The 13770-nt window shown below is 42.5% G+C and overlaps 2 protein-coding genes across 3 annotated transcripts in view; one reads left to right on the top strand and one right to left on the bottom strand.

The window, feature by feature from the left end:
• Positions 1-8149, bottom strand: part of LOC109644624 (histone deacetylase 4-like) — a 54593-nt gene extending 46444 nt beyond the window's left edge. Inside the window, exon 1 of one of the 2 annotated variants that reach the window (XM_069520627.1) lies at positions 8110-8149. The gene's annotated coding sequence lies outside the window, so the exon portion shown is untranslated. Of the gene's footprint in view, positions 1-1502; positions 1834-8109 lie in introns of those variants that run through there. The other variant, XM_069520626.1, reaches the window with a different exon arrangement.
• A 32-nt stretch (positions 8150-8181) lies between these two features.
• Positions 8182-13007, top strand: aamp (angio-associated, migratory cell protein). The gene is made up of 11 exons (XM_020103930.2): positions 8182-8484; positions 8620-8766; positions 8860-8979; positions 9662-9801; positions 10140-10284; positions 10552-10635; positions 10958-11073; positions 11279-11367; positions 11919-12009; positions 12094-12248; positions 12350-13007. The coding sequence occupies exons 1-11, from the start codon at positions 8394-8396 to the stop codon at positions 12423-12425; spliced, it is 1254 nt and encodes a 417-aa protein (XP_019959489.1). The 5' UTR covers positions 8182-8393; the 3' UTR covers positions 12426-13007.
• Positions 13008-13770: the final 763 nt, after the last annotated feature.

The following is a 13770-nucleotide window of genomic DNA, read 5'->3' as shown; positions in this document are numbered from 1 at the left end:
TGCAATCACGACTCTGGTCCAGAGCATCAAGTCAACTTTACCACCACAAATAGAATGGGTAAAACTGCCTGAGGGCAGGGTGGGTGGAGGAGGGGTGGTGATCAGGGCATGGGGGGTGTGGGGGGGGGTGATGTGCATGTTCACGCCCTAGTGTGTGTATATGTGTTGGCAGAGGTCTCAGAGGTCCTCAGAAACAGGATGGATGCATGCATGTGTGTGTGTGTGTGTGTGAGCAGGTCTCAAGACAAGAGGGCCAGACAGTACAGCCGCAGGACAAATTGCCCCCCCTCAAAAAAGTCGGTCACTGCACAGTGCACGCACTCTTGCGCTTTGTGATGGAAAATCAAGGCAAAGGGAGGGGTGGTGGTGGGTGGTGTGTCACGGGGAGTAGCTGACACTCCAGGGGGGCTTCAAGCAACACCATTCTCATGCATGTGTATGTGTGTGTGTGTGTGTGTGTGTGTGTGTGTGTTAGGCCATTGTCCCTAAAAAGAGCTTGCTTGATGCAGGGTGACAGATCTGGGGAGACAAGCCCTGGAGCCCAAAAGTAAAGAAATAATTAAGACTTGGAAAATGGGTTAAAACCATGGTGGAAAATTTCACCAAAATTAGCAACAAGAAGATAACAATTTTCCATAAATGCATCAATTAACGTGCAATAAGTTCTTAATTTCCAGCATAATAAACATTGTCTATCTGTTTCACCCAAATGTGCTTTTCCGTGATTGTTTTAATCTACTACTTCTGTTTCTCTTTTGCTGTTACTTGTTGTATTGATGGAAAATTGAATTTGCTGTCATTGATTTTAAATTTTTTTCCTTTAGTGTCTCTGATTTTAAATGCGAGTGTTTTATATTGCTCGTTGCCTTTGCTGCTTGTTTTCTTGTTTTTATTTGCCCTCGTAAAGGTTTGAAAAGTGCAACACAAATAAAGTTATTATCATTATATATATATATATATATATAGCTGCTAGACTATGTTGTCACAAAAAAGGTGGGTACACTGAGTTAGCCCAACCCTGCACTCCTCTCCAAACTCACACTAACAAACCCAAACACAACACAACACCTTTTCAAACTAATATTCGTTGCAACCGAACCTTTCCTGAGCTTATCGACACTTTAAACCTGCAGCAATGTGCAGCTCTGATGTTGCTCCAACGACCCGTACGCCCCCATTCACAAAAACAGAAAGATTGACGCATGCAGAGAATTACCACCGCCCATCCCGAACCATTCACACACACAAACACACAGTTGCGCAGGCCTGCACCTTGATTTTACTGCTTTTCTCCTCAACAACACGTCCACAGGGCGACGGAGCAGACTGCGTAAAAGCCCAAGCCTCGGCCGTGCACTATAAATAGCTCAGCAACAATCGGCATAATAAACATCGCCTCAGCCTGTCCATTCCCCCCCATTATTGCCTCCACACTTCCCGCCCGCTACGGAGCCATAAAGCGCCTGGAAAACCCCACTTTGAGGAGGTGAAAACATTCCTACCACATGTGGATGCGGCTCCGGCTCGGGTAGAAAAGAACCGGGACGCTGGGAGGGGAGCGGAGCGGAGCGGAAACTTCAGCCGGACATTGTTTTGGTGAATCCGCGTCTGTGCGTCGCATCCCTGCGTGTGAATATCATCACCGAAAGCGGCGCGGCTCGGTTTTACGCGTTCATCCCGGGAGGACGCGAGAGCACCAGCGGCTCAGCTACACGCAGACCAGCCGTCCCAACATGTGTCCCGCCGGCCTCCTATTTCTCTCCCATGATACTCTCCGGAGGGTTTTTTTCTTCTCTCTCAGCGCAGGAGAAGGAGGAGGAGGAAAAAAAAAAATCATCCCCTGACAGACTCCGCCATACTGGATTTTTGTCTCCGCGTCACATGGAGCGCCCCTGCATCTAACAGAGGCGGGGTTAGCCTGGTGAAAGGAGATGATCCACTGGTCTACAGAGGGATACATGTGTCTGGATGTGTATTTATAATAAAAATCCTTTATCCCACATGATAATAACAACAATCATCCATTCCTTCATTATTATAATTCAGGTAATAATAATAATGATAATAATAAACTAAGGAGCACAAGTATAAGAATACAAGTGTCCCAGGTCCCTGAAATCAAACATTATGGAATGATTTGAATAAATAGTCAGTAAGACTGGAGGAATACAAATTAAAAAAGGTCGACCTAAACTCTACCATGGTCCAACGGTCCCCTGCATGAGATTTAAATTCAGTAGATCTAGATTTTGCATAATCCTGTTGAATAGCAAACAAACCATAACCTCCTTAGTGGGGGTGAAAATGTGTCTATTAAAGAGATGTTTATATGTTTATATATGCATCGTGTGTCTCTGTGGTGCACAGTTATGAGGTTTTATTATTCTTTTTATTGCCCATGGCATCGTTATTACATTCTTGTGCAGTCATAGTCGAGTATGATATGACAAGCACAGACTCAATGGGCTTCAAGATATCATTAATCGATAAAATATGGTTTAAAAATTTACATCTATTGAAGATTTGTTCATTCTCCATCACCAGTAAAAGGTGAGATTAAACTTATTTATCCAATTCCTGCTCATCGTAACATGAAACACTTTCCCCGCTGTCCCCTCTGATCCAATATGCTTCCATTTTCATTACTTAATATTTGATTCTGAATCTCAGCAAACACCCTCCAGCAAAACTGCAGCCTGGTTTAGCCGACTTGATAACTGTAATATGCTAACCAGTTTCTAAATATATATATATGCTACATAGGCAGGAAGAGACAGTGTAATTTCTCACCGAGCTCAGGTAGACTACACATTCACTCAGCTCTCTCTGCTTCCTCTTGTACCCTCAGGCTCCTCCGTCAGCTCATTGAAGTTCACACAATTTTCTCAGAGGATTAGATTCTGGGCCTGAATGAATAACGCCATCGCACCGAGGAGGTGGAAGAGTTGTTGAAACATGACAGAACTTCATTACTGCCCAGATTTATGCTAGGATGCCATTCAGCAGAGAGAAGAAAGATTTGGATGATACAGCCAGTCATTACAGCCACTGTTTACATTTACTGTCATTTTCCTGCAGACAGCTGCCATATTAAGATCCTCGTCGGCTTCATCTGAGCTGCCTTCAGACGGAGAAGCTGCACGTTAGAACGCACAGTCACTTGTGCTCGGATGCTCAGATGCCCTTGTGAACACGTCTGACCCGAACAATCTGCTGCTGCGTTCTTCATATGTAATATGAGGAGGAAATTTAACTTTGATTTTCTCAAACCTTCTCAAATCATTATTTTATTCCATTTACCTAATTCAAATTTGTATTCTATATAATAACTTTATAATTCTTGCTGGGCGAAGGCTGCCGCCATCTTTCACCGACCCTCCTCCTCTCCAGGGAGATCAGGGGTCACTGTCCACCAGCAACTCTTTATCTTGCTCAAGGGCACTTCAGCAACTTTACTTTCATGAGCCGTGACCTTTCCTCAGTCACTGTCATCATTTCTTAAGTATTTTTAACTCAGTCCCTGCTTTGTGCTGCTCCGCCTCAACCTGCATTTATTAATCAAGGTTGATCCTCATTTGGAGTACAAGGGAAGTCATTTGGGACAGCCGTATCCATAGCAACAAAGAATGATAATTTCTGTGGATTAGCTGCGGAGCATCGGTTACGTAAAGCGGGTCTGTCTGAGAGGCATCTCTTATGTTGTTGTGCTTGAGTAAGTTCTTGAGGGCCTCAGAGCTGCAAAACAAATAGTTTCTACTGTTTAAAAGGTTTAGACTGTAATTAAATGAAAAGTAAACCAAAACCCAACCTGCACTGAAAACCGGTTATACAAGAAAGCAAATATGACAAGTATGAATTTACAGCCACGCAAATTTTGTGAAGTATACGGAACAACAGCAAAGCAGGTAGTTATTTTTCAGTTACTTGCTAATTTACTATGTTAATTTAGTCATGCATTATCATTAACAATAAAGAAGTAAAATTTGCAGTATTTGTCGTTAGTTGAGCAAAATTTAACTGATTAAAAAACTTTATTACATATATATTGATGTGAAAAACTTGTGTTGACTATGATTCTCTGACCATAAGAAGCAGATTGTAAGCAAATACATAAACTTCATCGTCTCATACTCTGATCAACCATCAGGGAGCACAAATTAATCGTGGACAACTGCACCGTATAGTTTGTCTATGGGCTTTTGCTGATGCTGACATGCATAAAACACTGAAATGTGTGTGTGTGTGTGTGTGTGTGTGTGTGTCCAGAGCAGTGATGTCAAAGCAGGGATTAGATTGGCTTATATTGCCCAGAGCAGCACATTTGCAATTCAGTGAACATCACACTCGGGTTGCCAAATCGCTGATTATGTTAGTTTAACTATTTTGCGTCCAGTGGAGCCGCCATCACCTGCTTCCACTTTGGGTTTATATCCAGTGAGGGTTTCTGTGAGTCCTCTGATTTGGAGCATGATGCCTTTAAAAGCATCTGCACCAGAGTGCCTTACTTGACTCTGGCTAAAAAGCACAGAGTAATGATGTTCTAAAAATACACCATTTTTGTTGGAAGAGGAGCAGCGATCGGGCCAGAGAGTCAACAGGCGAGTGTGCAGGGCCTGCGCAGAGTACCACAGCAGACACATCACACACAGGCTGTGGACCAGACCACTTGCAGTACACACACAACTGGCTGTTAGTGGTTTGAGAAGGGAAGCTGCCGTCTCACCCAGCACGCTCCCACATGAGTCAGGCGCAGCGTGCAGACAAAGCAGGCAGACCTCAGCGTCGTAAAGAAGCCAACGAGAGAGAAAGCACTTCTGCACATCCAGCAGTGCATTTGACAGCATGTGAAGCGGCTCGGAGGTAAATGGATGTGCGTTTAGTTTCTCTCCGATGTTAGTTTGCTAGGGTTTAAAAGCGAGACATAAAATATTTCCAGGATGCCGTGAAATGAGTGTTTAAGAGAGAAAAGAGAGCAAAAAGGACCCATAAAGAGTTCTTGTAAACACGAAGCAGAGTCAAGGCTTCTTACAGTCCAGCCAGTTAGTCTAAAACTTTCCATCAAAGCCTCGGTGAGCTGCATGGAGTAATTACCGCTCACACAGCAACAGCTCCCAGGCCTTATTACTGATACTGTTTGTGTAGGTGTGCATGCATGTGTGTGTAAAGGTGTATGTGCTACACACACGCACAAAGTAGATGAAAATGCCTCCATGTCCTGGTCAGGCAGAGAATGTGTGTTTCCGTGGGTGTGTGCCTATAAAGTAACAGCGCCCCCAGAGTGTGTCCTGTGTTTTCAGATGTAAACCAGCTTGCAGGAGTGATACACCGAGAGATGATGTTATGACGGGTCGCTCCTGCACAGAGAAAGCCCATCCACCGTGCTGCTCCCAGAGTGCAGTCTGGGTAAAAATACGCAGATCCAGATGAGAAAGACAAAACCTTTCGTAAATCACTCACAGCAAGAAAACCTCACGCAGTGCTGAACACACCCGAAGGCATCAATCTTATCAACAACAACAAAATGTACATTGATTTTAACGCAAATTTGTTGATCGTTACATAACATCTGCTTTTGAGAAGTATTTGATAGTTCTTCAAAGGTAGCTAGAGCAGGCTACACTTGCAACCGATACATCCCACACCCTTGAACCGGAAGATGAACGCGCTCTGACTGCAGGAGGCCGATTTTTCCAGTGAATCGCTCACTAACTTCTGGCTATCATCTCTGCTTCAGCGTTGTGTGCCTCTCATGCTTCAGAGAGCAGGGGCAGAGTGTGCGCAGGCAGGCAGGCCGCTGAGTGACAGGCAGGTACACCAGTGAATTGGTCGTTTAGACAAAGACTGAAATAGGAGCTGCAGCAATGGACAATATGAAGGAAGGTTTTCTGAACATTAGAGCATGTAAACCTTTTCAAACTTTCAAATCATGTACCTGCAGTACTTGAGTTCATGAGTGGAGTTCTAAAAACCTGCAAACCCTGATAATCTGTGAAATCGTGTGGAGAATCTGCTCAAAACCTCACAAGATTTTCTGAGAGCTTGAGGAAAAAGACAAGCTAAGTAAGGGGTGGGATAATTTTCTTTTTTCTCCATGATTGGTGTTTCATTACATTTCATGGAGTGAATCACAAGCTATTCAGGGTCAAAGCAGCTCATGGTCGCTGTTACATAAATGTTTTTTAGAATATACCTGACTGAGATTAAAACTGCCTTTATCTTTGATGCGACTGATCAGTTTTTATTTTCATTCTTGGCATTTTCTGAACTTTATATACACATAAGCCTAAAAGGATTGTCTGGAATGCAGACTTTGTGTGTCTCATGATTTAACTGCTCTCTCAGAGGCATTTTTTCAGGAAACACTGAGTAGTTGCCATGTTTTGGTTTGAAAAAAAAATAATTATCAGGGAAAATATAATCTTTTGGATGAGGGTTTACGTCATCCTTCTAAATTAACCGCTACTTGCTGCAGTAAAAATGTCCCAAAACATGATTCATGACCCCAAATGAATCCGTCAATGTTCGAGCTTCAAACTCATGTGAACAGGAGCTGAATTGAGTCTTTTCGCCGACACAATGACCAGAAAAAAAAGAGGAACTGCAGAAAACTGATTAAATCAAACGCCTGTGACTAGCGTGAAAGTTCAACAGCCTCTTCCAGCGTTACTCATAACAGAGAGTTTATTCATCTCTCACTCAGGGCAGATTCTAAATGTCTAAATAACGTACACCCCAATGTTTCCACATTTCACCGCATCATCAGACGGTTGTATTTTTCCGGTGGGGGGGTTGAAATGGAAGGCCTTCAGCAGCCAGTAAAACTTATTTGGGTTTGGAGTCGGCCAGCTTCCTGCCAGCAGCATACAGCAAAAGACATAAAACCCCGACCCAAAAAACCTGAAGTAGACAAGTGTTCATAAAATATCTCTGGCCATGCAGGGAGTGTTTGAAGGTGGGGTGAATAAAGGGAGGAGAGGGATTTTAAAAATGGAGCAATGGAGCAAATAATAAGATTAGCTTTTTATGTCACCCCACTGTTTTACTGCAGTCAAATGAATACTGTAAATATAAATATACACATTAACAACATGGGCTGTTAGATCTTTGCTTATTCCTGTCGGTCACCCTGTGCACAGAGGTCAAAGGCCAGCGATTTATTACCTCTGCCAAGGAGGTTCAGTTTTCATTAGTTTGATAGTTTGTCTGTTAGTTAACAGCGTTACAGAAAACTATTGGACGGATCGTCATGAAACTTGTTGGAAGGATGCAGCATAAGTCAGCATAAGGTAAAATCTCTGACCTATTTCCCAGGGAATAATAAATGGATCTAGATGAAAAGTATCAGGTATATTTAGGGGACTGATATCTATTAGCATGTGCAATTTGGTGCAGCTTGAGTTCTACTAATTACGTGCTTTTTGCTTGATTAATATAATTACGTGTAGTTGCATTTTAAAACAAACCCTCAAAAATCTGCACAATGGTGTGAAAATAGGAAGTATCACAATCCTGTATATTGCTTCACTTTTGCCCCCGTAATCACAGATGAGTAAATTACGGTTGCATGACTCTACACCTATAAGTGGTGAAGCAGGATGATGATAATGACTCACACACGTCTGATGTCAGTTTACAGCTCACTACAGAGAAATGAGCGTGTAGGGAGTGAATGAAGGAGACAAACAGAATCGCTTGGTAAGAGAAGAGAATGATTATGATCAAGCAAAAGGGAAGGATTACAAAATATTACAACGAGGAAGTTTAGGTGATTATCTTTAAATAGAGACACATTTCTGCACATGCAAGGACTTTTACTTCCTATAAAAATACTTTATACTTTTGAGTATATTTTGATGCTAATACTTTTGTTCTTTTGCAAAAAAAAGTACTTTTACTTGTAGTTTTTCTTTCTACATTGTGGCAATAAAAAATAAAATACTGCTCTGTTTTTTTCTCATGTCACTCATATCTGATCTTACACGTTTTTCTTTCACCACTGAGTGAAAGCAGCATCTTTGCATTGCGTCGTTTTGAATTTTGTTATTATTATCGTGCATTCATTACTTTTATATTAATGACAAAAACCAGTGGGAGTATTAAAACACTCACGTCCTCTCAGGTTCTTTTGTGTGCGACCGTCATCTTGTGGACACGAAGCAAAACAACGCTCAATACGGAACTGGGCGTGTGTCGTCATCACTGTGCGCCGGTCCCTCCAGCTCAACATGTGAGGGAAACACGGGGACGTTTTATTTTGACATTTAACTTCACTCATGTGAATCTGCACAACACTAAATGCGACGTTTACGAGCTTGAGTCTAACTTTTAACTCCACGTGACGACTTTAGCCTGAACTCGCTTCACTCCCCTGGTCGTGTTTATTAGCCTGCAGCATGGACAACACGGAGGAAAGTACGATTGAGCTCCACGGAGACGAGGAAATTATTGAAGTCATCGAGCTAAACGAGATGGAGCCGGGTCCTGGTGGGTAGATCAACAGTCTGCAGCTAACCTGGACGCTCTTAGCAGTGTTTACCAGTGACAACCAGTGCTAACGTTGATATATGTTTGTTTTTGCTGACTGGAATCAGACTGACTGTTTCTCTGTGTTTCTATAAGATGATCTGGCTGAAAACCTGGAAGATGTTGACTTCGAGGAGCCCGGAGAAGCAGATTTTGATGACAATGAAGGCTGGGAGACGGAGGATGAGATGGAAGCGGAGGCAGAGCAGGATGACAGCGAGCTCACCTTCTCCAAACACACCGGTAACATCCTGTGTCAGATCTGTGATGTTGGTTACGCTCTGGCAACTCGAGCCTGGTGAAGGTTTGATTTTATCTCCCCTCTCCTCTGTCCAGGTTCGGTGTTTTGCGTGAGCTTGGATCCTGCGACTAACAGCTTGGCTGTGACAGGAGGAGAGGATGATAAGGCCTACGTGTGGAGGGTGAGCAACGGAGAGGTGCTGTTTGAGTGCAAAGGTGAGTGGTGTGTGTCACAATCAGGGTTCGAACAGTTACAATTTGTCAAAGCCCAAGTTGACGTATTCAGTCTTGTTTTCTCTCACTCGTTTCCATTCTTGTTATATCAATTTGCTCTTACTTTCCCCTTTAACTGCTGCTACTGGTCACCTACCCTCAGACGTAAGAATCAGTGGCAGGGTATTCTCAACGTGTGCAACAGAATTGCTGGCATGACCCTAAATGACCCTCATCACCTTTAAAGGTCCTGTAGCTCTACCAAGATGCAGAACTAATAGATTTGTAAAATAATTTATCCTTGCAGCCATCAGCCCTTTAAATGACTCACTGTGATGTATTTCTTGTTATTATGTGGTTTGACCATATATGGTTACTCCTGGCTGTACAACTTATTGCTCCTCTGGGATAACAAAGATACCTTGAACTTTAACTGCAACATATAAATCGGGTAACCTCATCTGAAATATGGAAACTGAGGCGCCCTCCTGGAGCCAGGGCCAGGAGTGGAGCTTGCAGGCAAGCGTCTGATGGCCAGGCCTTGACCCTAAAAAATAACAGGGAGCCGCAACCCATCCATCTGAAATGGAGATTAGTAACTTTGGCTGAACTGCTCATGTCTTGGCTCAGATTGGCTGAAGACGTCTGAACATCGGTGCAGTTAAATTATGACCCTTTCCAACAGGCCATGAAGACTCTGTGACGTGTGCCATGTTCAGCCACGACTCCTCGCTGGTGGCTACGGGTGACATGAGCGGCATGATCAAAGTTTGGAAAGTGGAAACCAAAGAGGAGATCTGGTCTTTTGAAGTGGCAGATCTTGAGGTAAAGGGCTTCGGGACAAATCCCAAAAAACTGCTTTGTCACCCTGAATGTGTGTTTTTAGTTTGTGCGTGTGTAAGCACTTGTGTATGTGCTTTTATTGGGACTGAAGGACTTTATGCACAAATACTAACACTGAGGTTTTGTTGGGTTTTTTGTGGTGGAAATGGGGGATCGGAAATTCTCCTCGAGCTTAACCGTGACTGCCAAGTTGCCCGTCAGCAAGGCACACAACTAATAATGATTACAAGATCTGCTCATTGCCTCTAGTAGAAAAATGCATATAATCCGTGTGTAAAATACCTGTTAATCTGCGGTCGTCTGCGCTGCTTCCTCCTCAGTGGTTGGAGTGGCATCCCTGTGCTCCGGTGCTGCTGGCGGGAACAGGCGACGGCAACGTGTGGATGTGGAAGATCCCATCAGGAGACTGTAAAACCTTCCAGAGTCCTGCGTGCCAGGCCACCACCGGCAAAGTCCTCCCTGATGGTGAGGGATAAGAAACTAAGACACAGAGCCATACAATTTAAAGCACTTTAGCCTGGGACCATATTTATCAAGCCCAGAATAATGTGATGTGTAAAAAGCAATATTTATGACCATAAATAATAGTTTTGCTTCAAATTCAAATGTGTATCTTTTTTTTTTTTTGCCTGCACACTGGTAACACCTAGTGCATGTAGACTGAAGCTGCACTGGTCAGTGAAGGCAGACAACAGCTGGATAGGTAGTAATTCTAGTTTTATTTGTTCTCAGGTAAACGGGCTGTGGTGGGATACGAGGACGGGACAGTACGTGTGTGGGATTTGAAGCAGGGCAACGCCATCCATGTCGTTAAAGGTGAGTCTGGCAGCTCTATTGTGTCATTTAATCCTCCTTTTACCTTTTACATTTAATGCTTTAACTAACTTTTTAGTAGAGGTGACTTAAAATGAGCACATAGATGTATGTTCCCTCCAATTATATACATAGAGAACACAAGAATAAATCAAATCTAATAAGTGAAGCTTCAAAGGTTTCAGATCTACAACCAATTAAAAGACACAAGAGCAACAAATATAAAATCAGTGTAAACAAATGATATCAGACTGATTGTACTTTAAACTTACTACACATACCTCTCTTAATTGTGGTCAATGTTTGGTCCATCCCTTTTTAACAGGTCAGGACGGACACCGGGGAACGCTGACCTGCCTGGCGTGCAACAAGGACAGTTCTCTGGTGCTGACGGGTTCAGTGGACGGCTACGCCAAGCTCATCAACACTGCTACGGGCAAGGTGGGTGTCATGACAACGCTATGATAAAACAGTCTGGAAAGGACAGAGGGAATAATGGTTTTTCTGTAAGTAGTATTATGAAGACTAAGACACAATTCAGTGCAATAAAACAATTATTACCCATTATACCCGTATATCACCCGTTTTATTCTTTTAAAGAGTTCTCTTTCAATATCTGCTCTGGTGTGTGTGTGTGTGTGTGAAGGTTGTTGGAGTATTCTCTGCGGAGGGAGGCAACGCAAAAGGATCGAAAGACGAGGAAACATCCGTTGAATCTGTGGGATTCTGTAACATGTGAGTTCTTAAGTATTGTAAAGTTTAGGAAAGTCACCAGCTACTGACAGTTTGACAGTTTCTTCATCCAGGGCTGAAATAATATTTTGTGATTTTACCGCTCAACTGAAATGGATGATTAGATAAGTCACTGTTGATCTTAATCAGGAAATTGATTCAAGAGCTTGTCTTTTAAAAATATTTGTCTCCTGAAGTGCAGGTGTGTGATAAAGAAATCTGTATTTTTCAGAGTCGACATTTGAAGCATAAAAGAGTGTGCATCAAAAACCTGTTTGGATTTTTATAGCTAAGCTCTAAATGAGGGTAAGAGGAGCGAGTGTTAGTAGTTTTCTTCAAAGTCCTGTGATAAGAAAAATCGACCCTGCTCCTTGAGGGATGAAATATAGCAAAAATAACTTCATAATTAATAGTGAGAGAAAAGTTCTGATACTTAAGAGACGTCAGAGTAGTGAGGACAATCTGGGGTCGTCTTTGTATGCTTTGTGGTTCACAGCTTATTCCTTTTTTTTTTTTTTTTTTTTTAAATGTCTCATCTCTCTTGTTGGTGCCAGCCTGCCTCTCATAGCGGTGGCATACCTGGATGGGACTCTGGCCATATACGACCTCTCAACACAGGTCCTGAGACACAGGTGCCAGCACGAGGTAACCAGCAGCAGAAAGAGGGGGGGCGGTGTCTCATTTGGAAATGCATATGTTACCTTGAACTCCTCTCTTGTGTTCCTCCAGGCCGGCATCGTTCACTTGAAGTGGGAAGAGTCTTCTTCTATGGTTTCCACCTGCAGTTTAGACGGAGCTCTGCGCTTATGGGACGCTCGCTCTGGCAACATGGTGTCCGAGTACCACGGCCACACCGCAGAAATCCTCGACTTCGCCGTCAACAGGTACGACTGCGTCACAAGATAGATAGCTGCCCTCGTTAAGGCTCGGGCAGGTCTGATACTCTTGATCTCAGTCCAACTGTCTTTGTCTATCTGTCCATCAGGGATGCGTCTCTCGCAGTCACCACCTCAGGAGACAACCAGGCGAAAGTCTTCTGCCTCCAAAGACCCGACCGGTAGAACAAGCTGGAAGAGACGAGACAAGAAGAACAGAAAGATATTTTTAAAAGAAATATCTGAACATTGTTCACTTCTCCTCAGGATTTTAAACAATTGTCACTTGTGGTCTCACCATTTTATCTTTTGCAGTGGGATTGTAGCATCCAACACATTATTTCTCCTTTTTTCATCAGTAATTCATTAAAACCTTTTTAAAGTAAATGAGTGTAAAAGGAAGTTATGGTCAGCAGATCTCATCTTAAAGTTTGAAGTGTGATTCATAAAAACAAGCCGCTCCTCGTTACTATTATCATGCACACACTGACACAAAGTGGAGTTCAATGAGTGATACATTATAGTGTCCTGTTTTTGACATCCCACTTAATATTCTGTCTATTAAAATGTTTCCGAGATACAATTTCATTTCTTCTTTATGATTATTTTTATTACAATTGGATTTTTTGTATGCTAAATGTCAAGATGACATTTCTCAGTTTCCCTCTCGTGTGTGGTCTTCCAGCTCTGACTTATCTCTCCAAACTTTGATGTAAGCTAAAATGTAAATACAAAATAATAAATAACATGAGTAATTATGAAAATTCATTTTCAACCACAGCCTGTGTTCTTTGTGACAAATGTCTGCAACCAAGGAATTAGTTTATACTCATAACTATTTTTGTCTGTTTACCCACTTGGCTGAGGCTTGGAGACTGAACTGGTCATTGTTTGGCTCATGGTGACATGGAAAGTCTGGGGGAAAAAAGCAAAAAGCTTCTTAAATTCAAGTGGCCTCTCGACTTTTTTGGACCATACATTGATTCTAGTTGGATCCAGATGTTTTATATTTACTTTTATCAGATAAGAATAAAAAAGGAGATGAGTTGGTTTGGAGTCAACAGGAATCTTAAGGGAGTAGATCTCTCCAAAACTGCAGCAGATGTCTGATGAAAGATAGGAAAAAACTAAATTATCAGTTCCCTTCTTCTATTTTACAGTTTTGACTATTTTACAATTAGTTCAAAAGATGTCATTCAGAGCATTAATTAAGTTATAAATCCTTGTGTCCTTGCTTCAGCGACAAATATCTGTCTCCTGTGGGTAGTTAACTTTAATATGGCTTGATCCTCAATGAGATTCTGTGAACCTGAAGTCGGTCTGACTGGCACCAAATTCACCCCTGGGATCCCACCGACCAGAAACTTATTTTTATCATCATCATCATTTGAGGAAAACAACAGTCTGATCTGGTCTCAGCCTTAGTTTGCTGCCAGACTCCAGGGTGAAATTTAGAAGTACAATGATTTTTAGTGGTATTATTCAGTTTCACAGTTGAAGAAAACATGCAAAAGAGGTGTACGATAATATG

Source organism: Paralichthys olivaceus, chromosome 24 (assembly GCF_024713975.1).
Source record: "Paralichthys olivaceus isolate ysfri-2021 chromosome 24, ASM2471397v2, whole genome shotgun sequence".
In the NCBI taxonomy this organism is placed as follows: domain Eukaryota; kingdom Metazoa; phylum Chordata; class Actinopteri; order Pleuronectiformes; family Paralichthyidae; genus Paralichthys; species Paralichthys olivaceus.
This window is presented reverse-complemented; position numbering and strand designations above follow the sequence as displayed.

Bases quoted from the DNA above. Each gene is read 5' to 3' on its own strand.
- aamp (XM_020103930.2), top strand. From the start codon at position 8,394: ATGGACAACACGGAGGAAAGTACGATTGAGCTCCACGGAGACGAGGAA. The intron at 8,980-9,661 runs GTGAGTGGTGTG...CCTTTCCAACAG, and splicing joins GGTGCTGTTTGAGTGCAAAG to GCCATGAAGACTCTGTGACG. The intron at 10,636-10,957 runs GTGAGTCTGGCA...CCTTTTTAACAG, and splicing joins CGCCATCCATGTCGTTAAAG to GTCAGGACGGACACCGGGGA.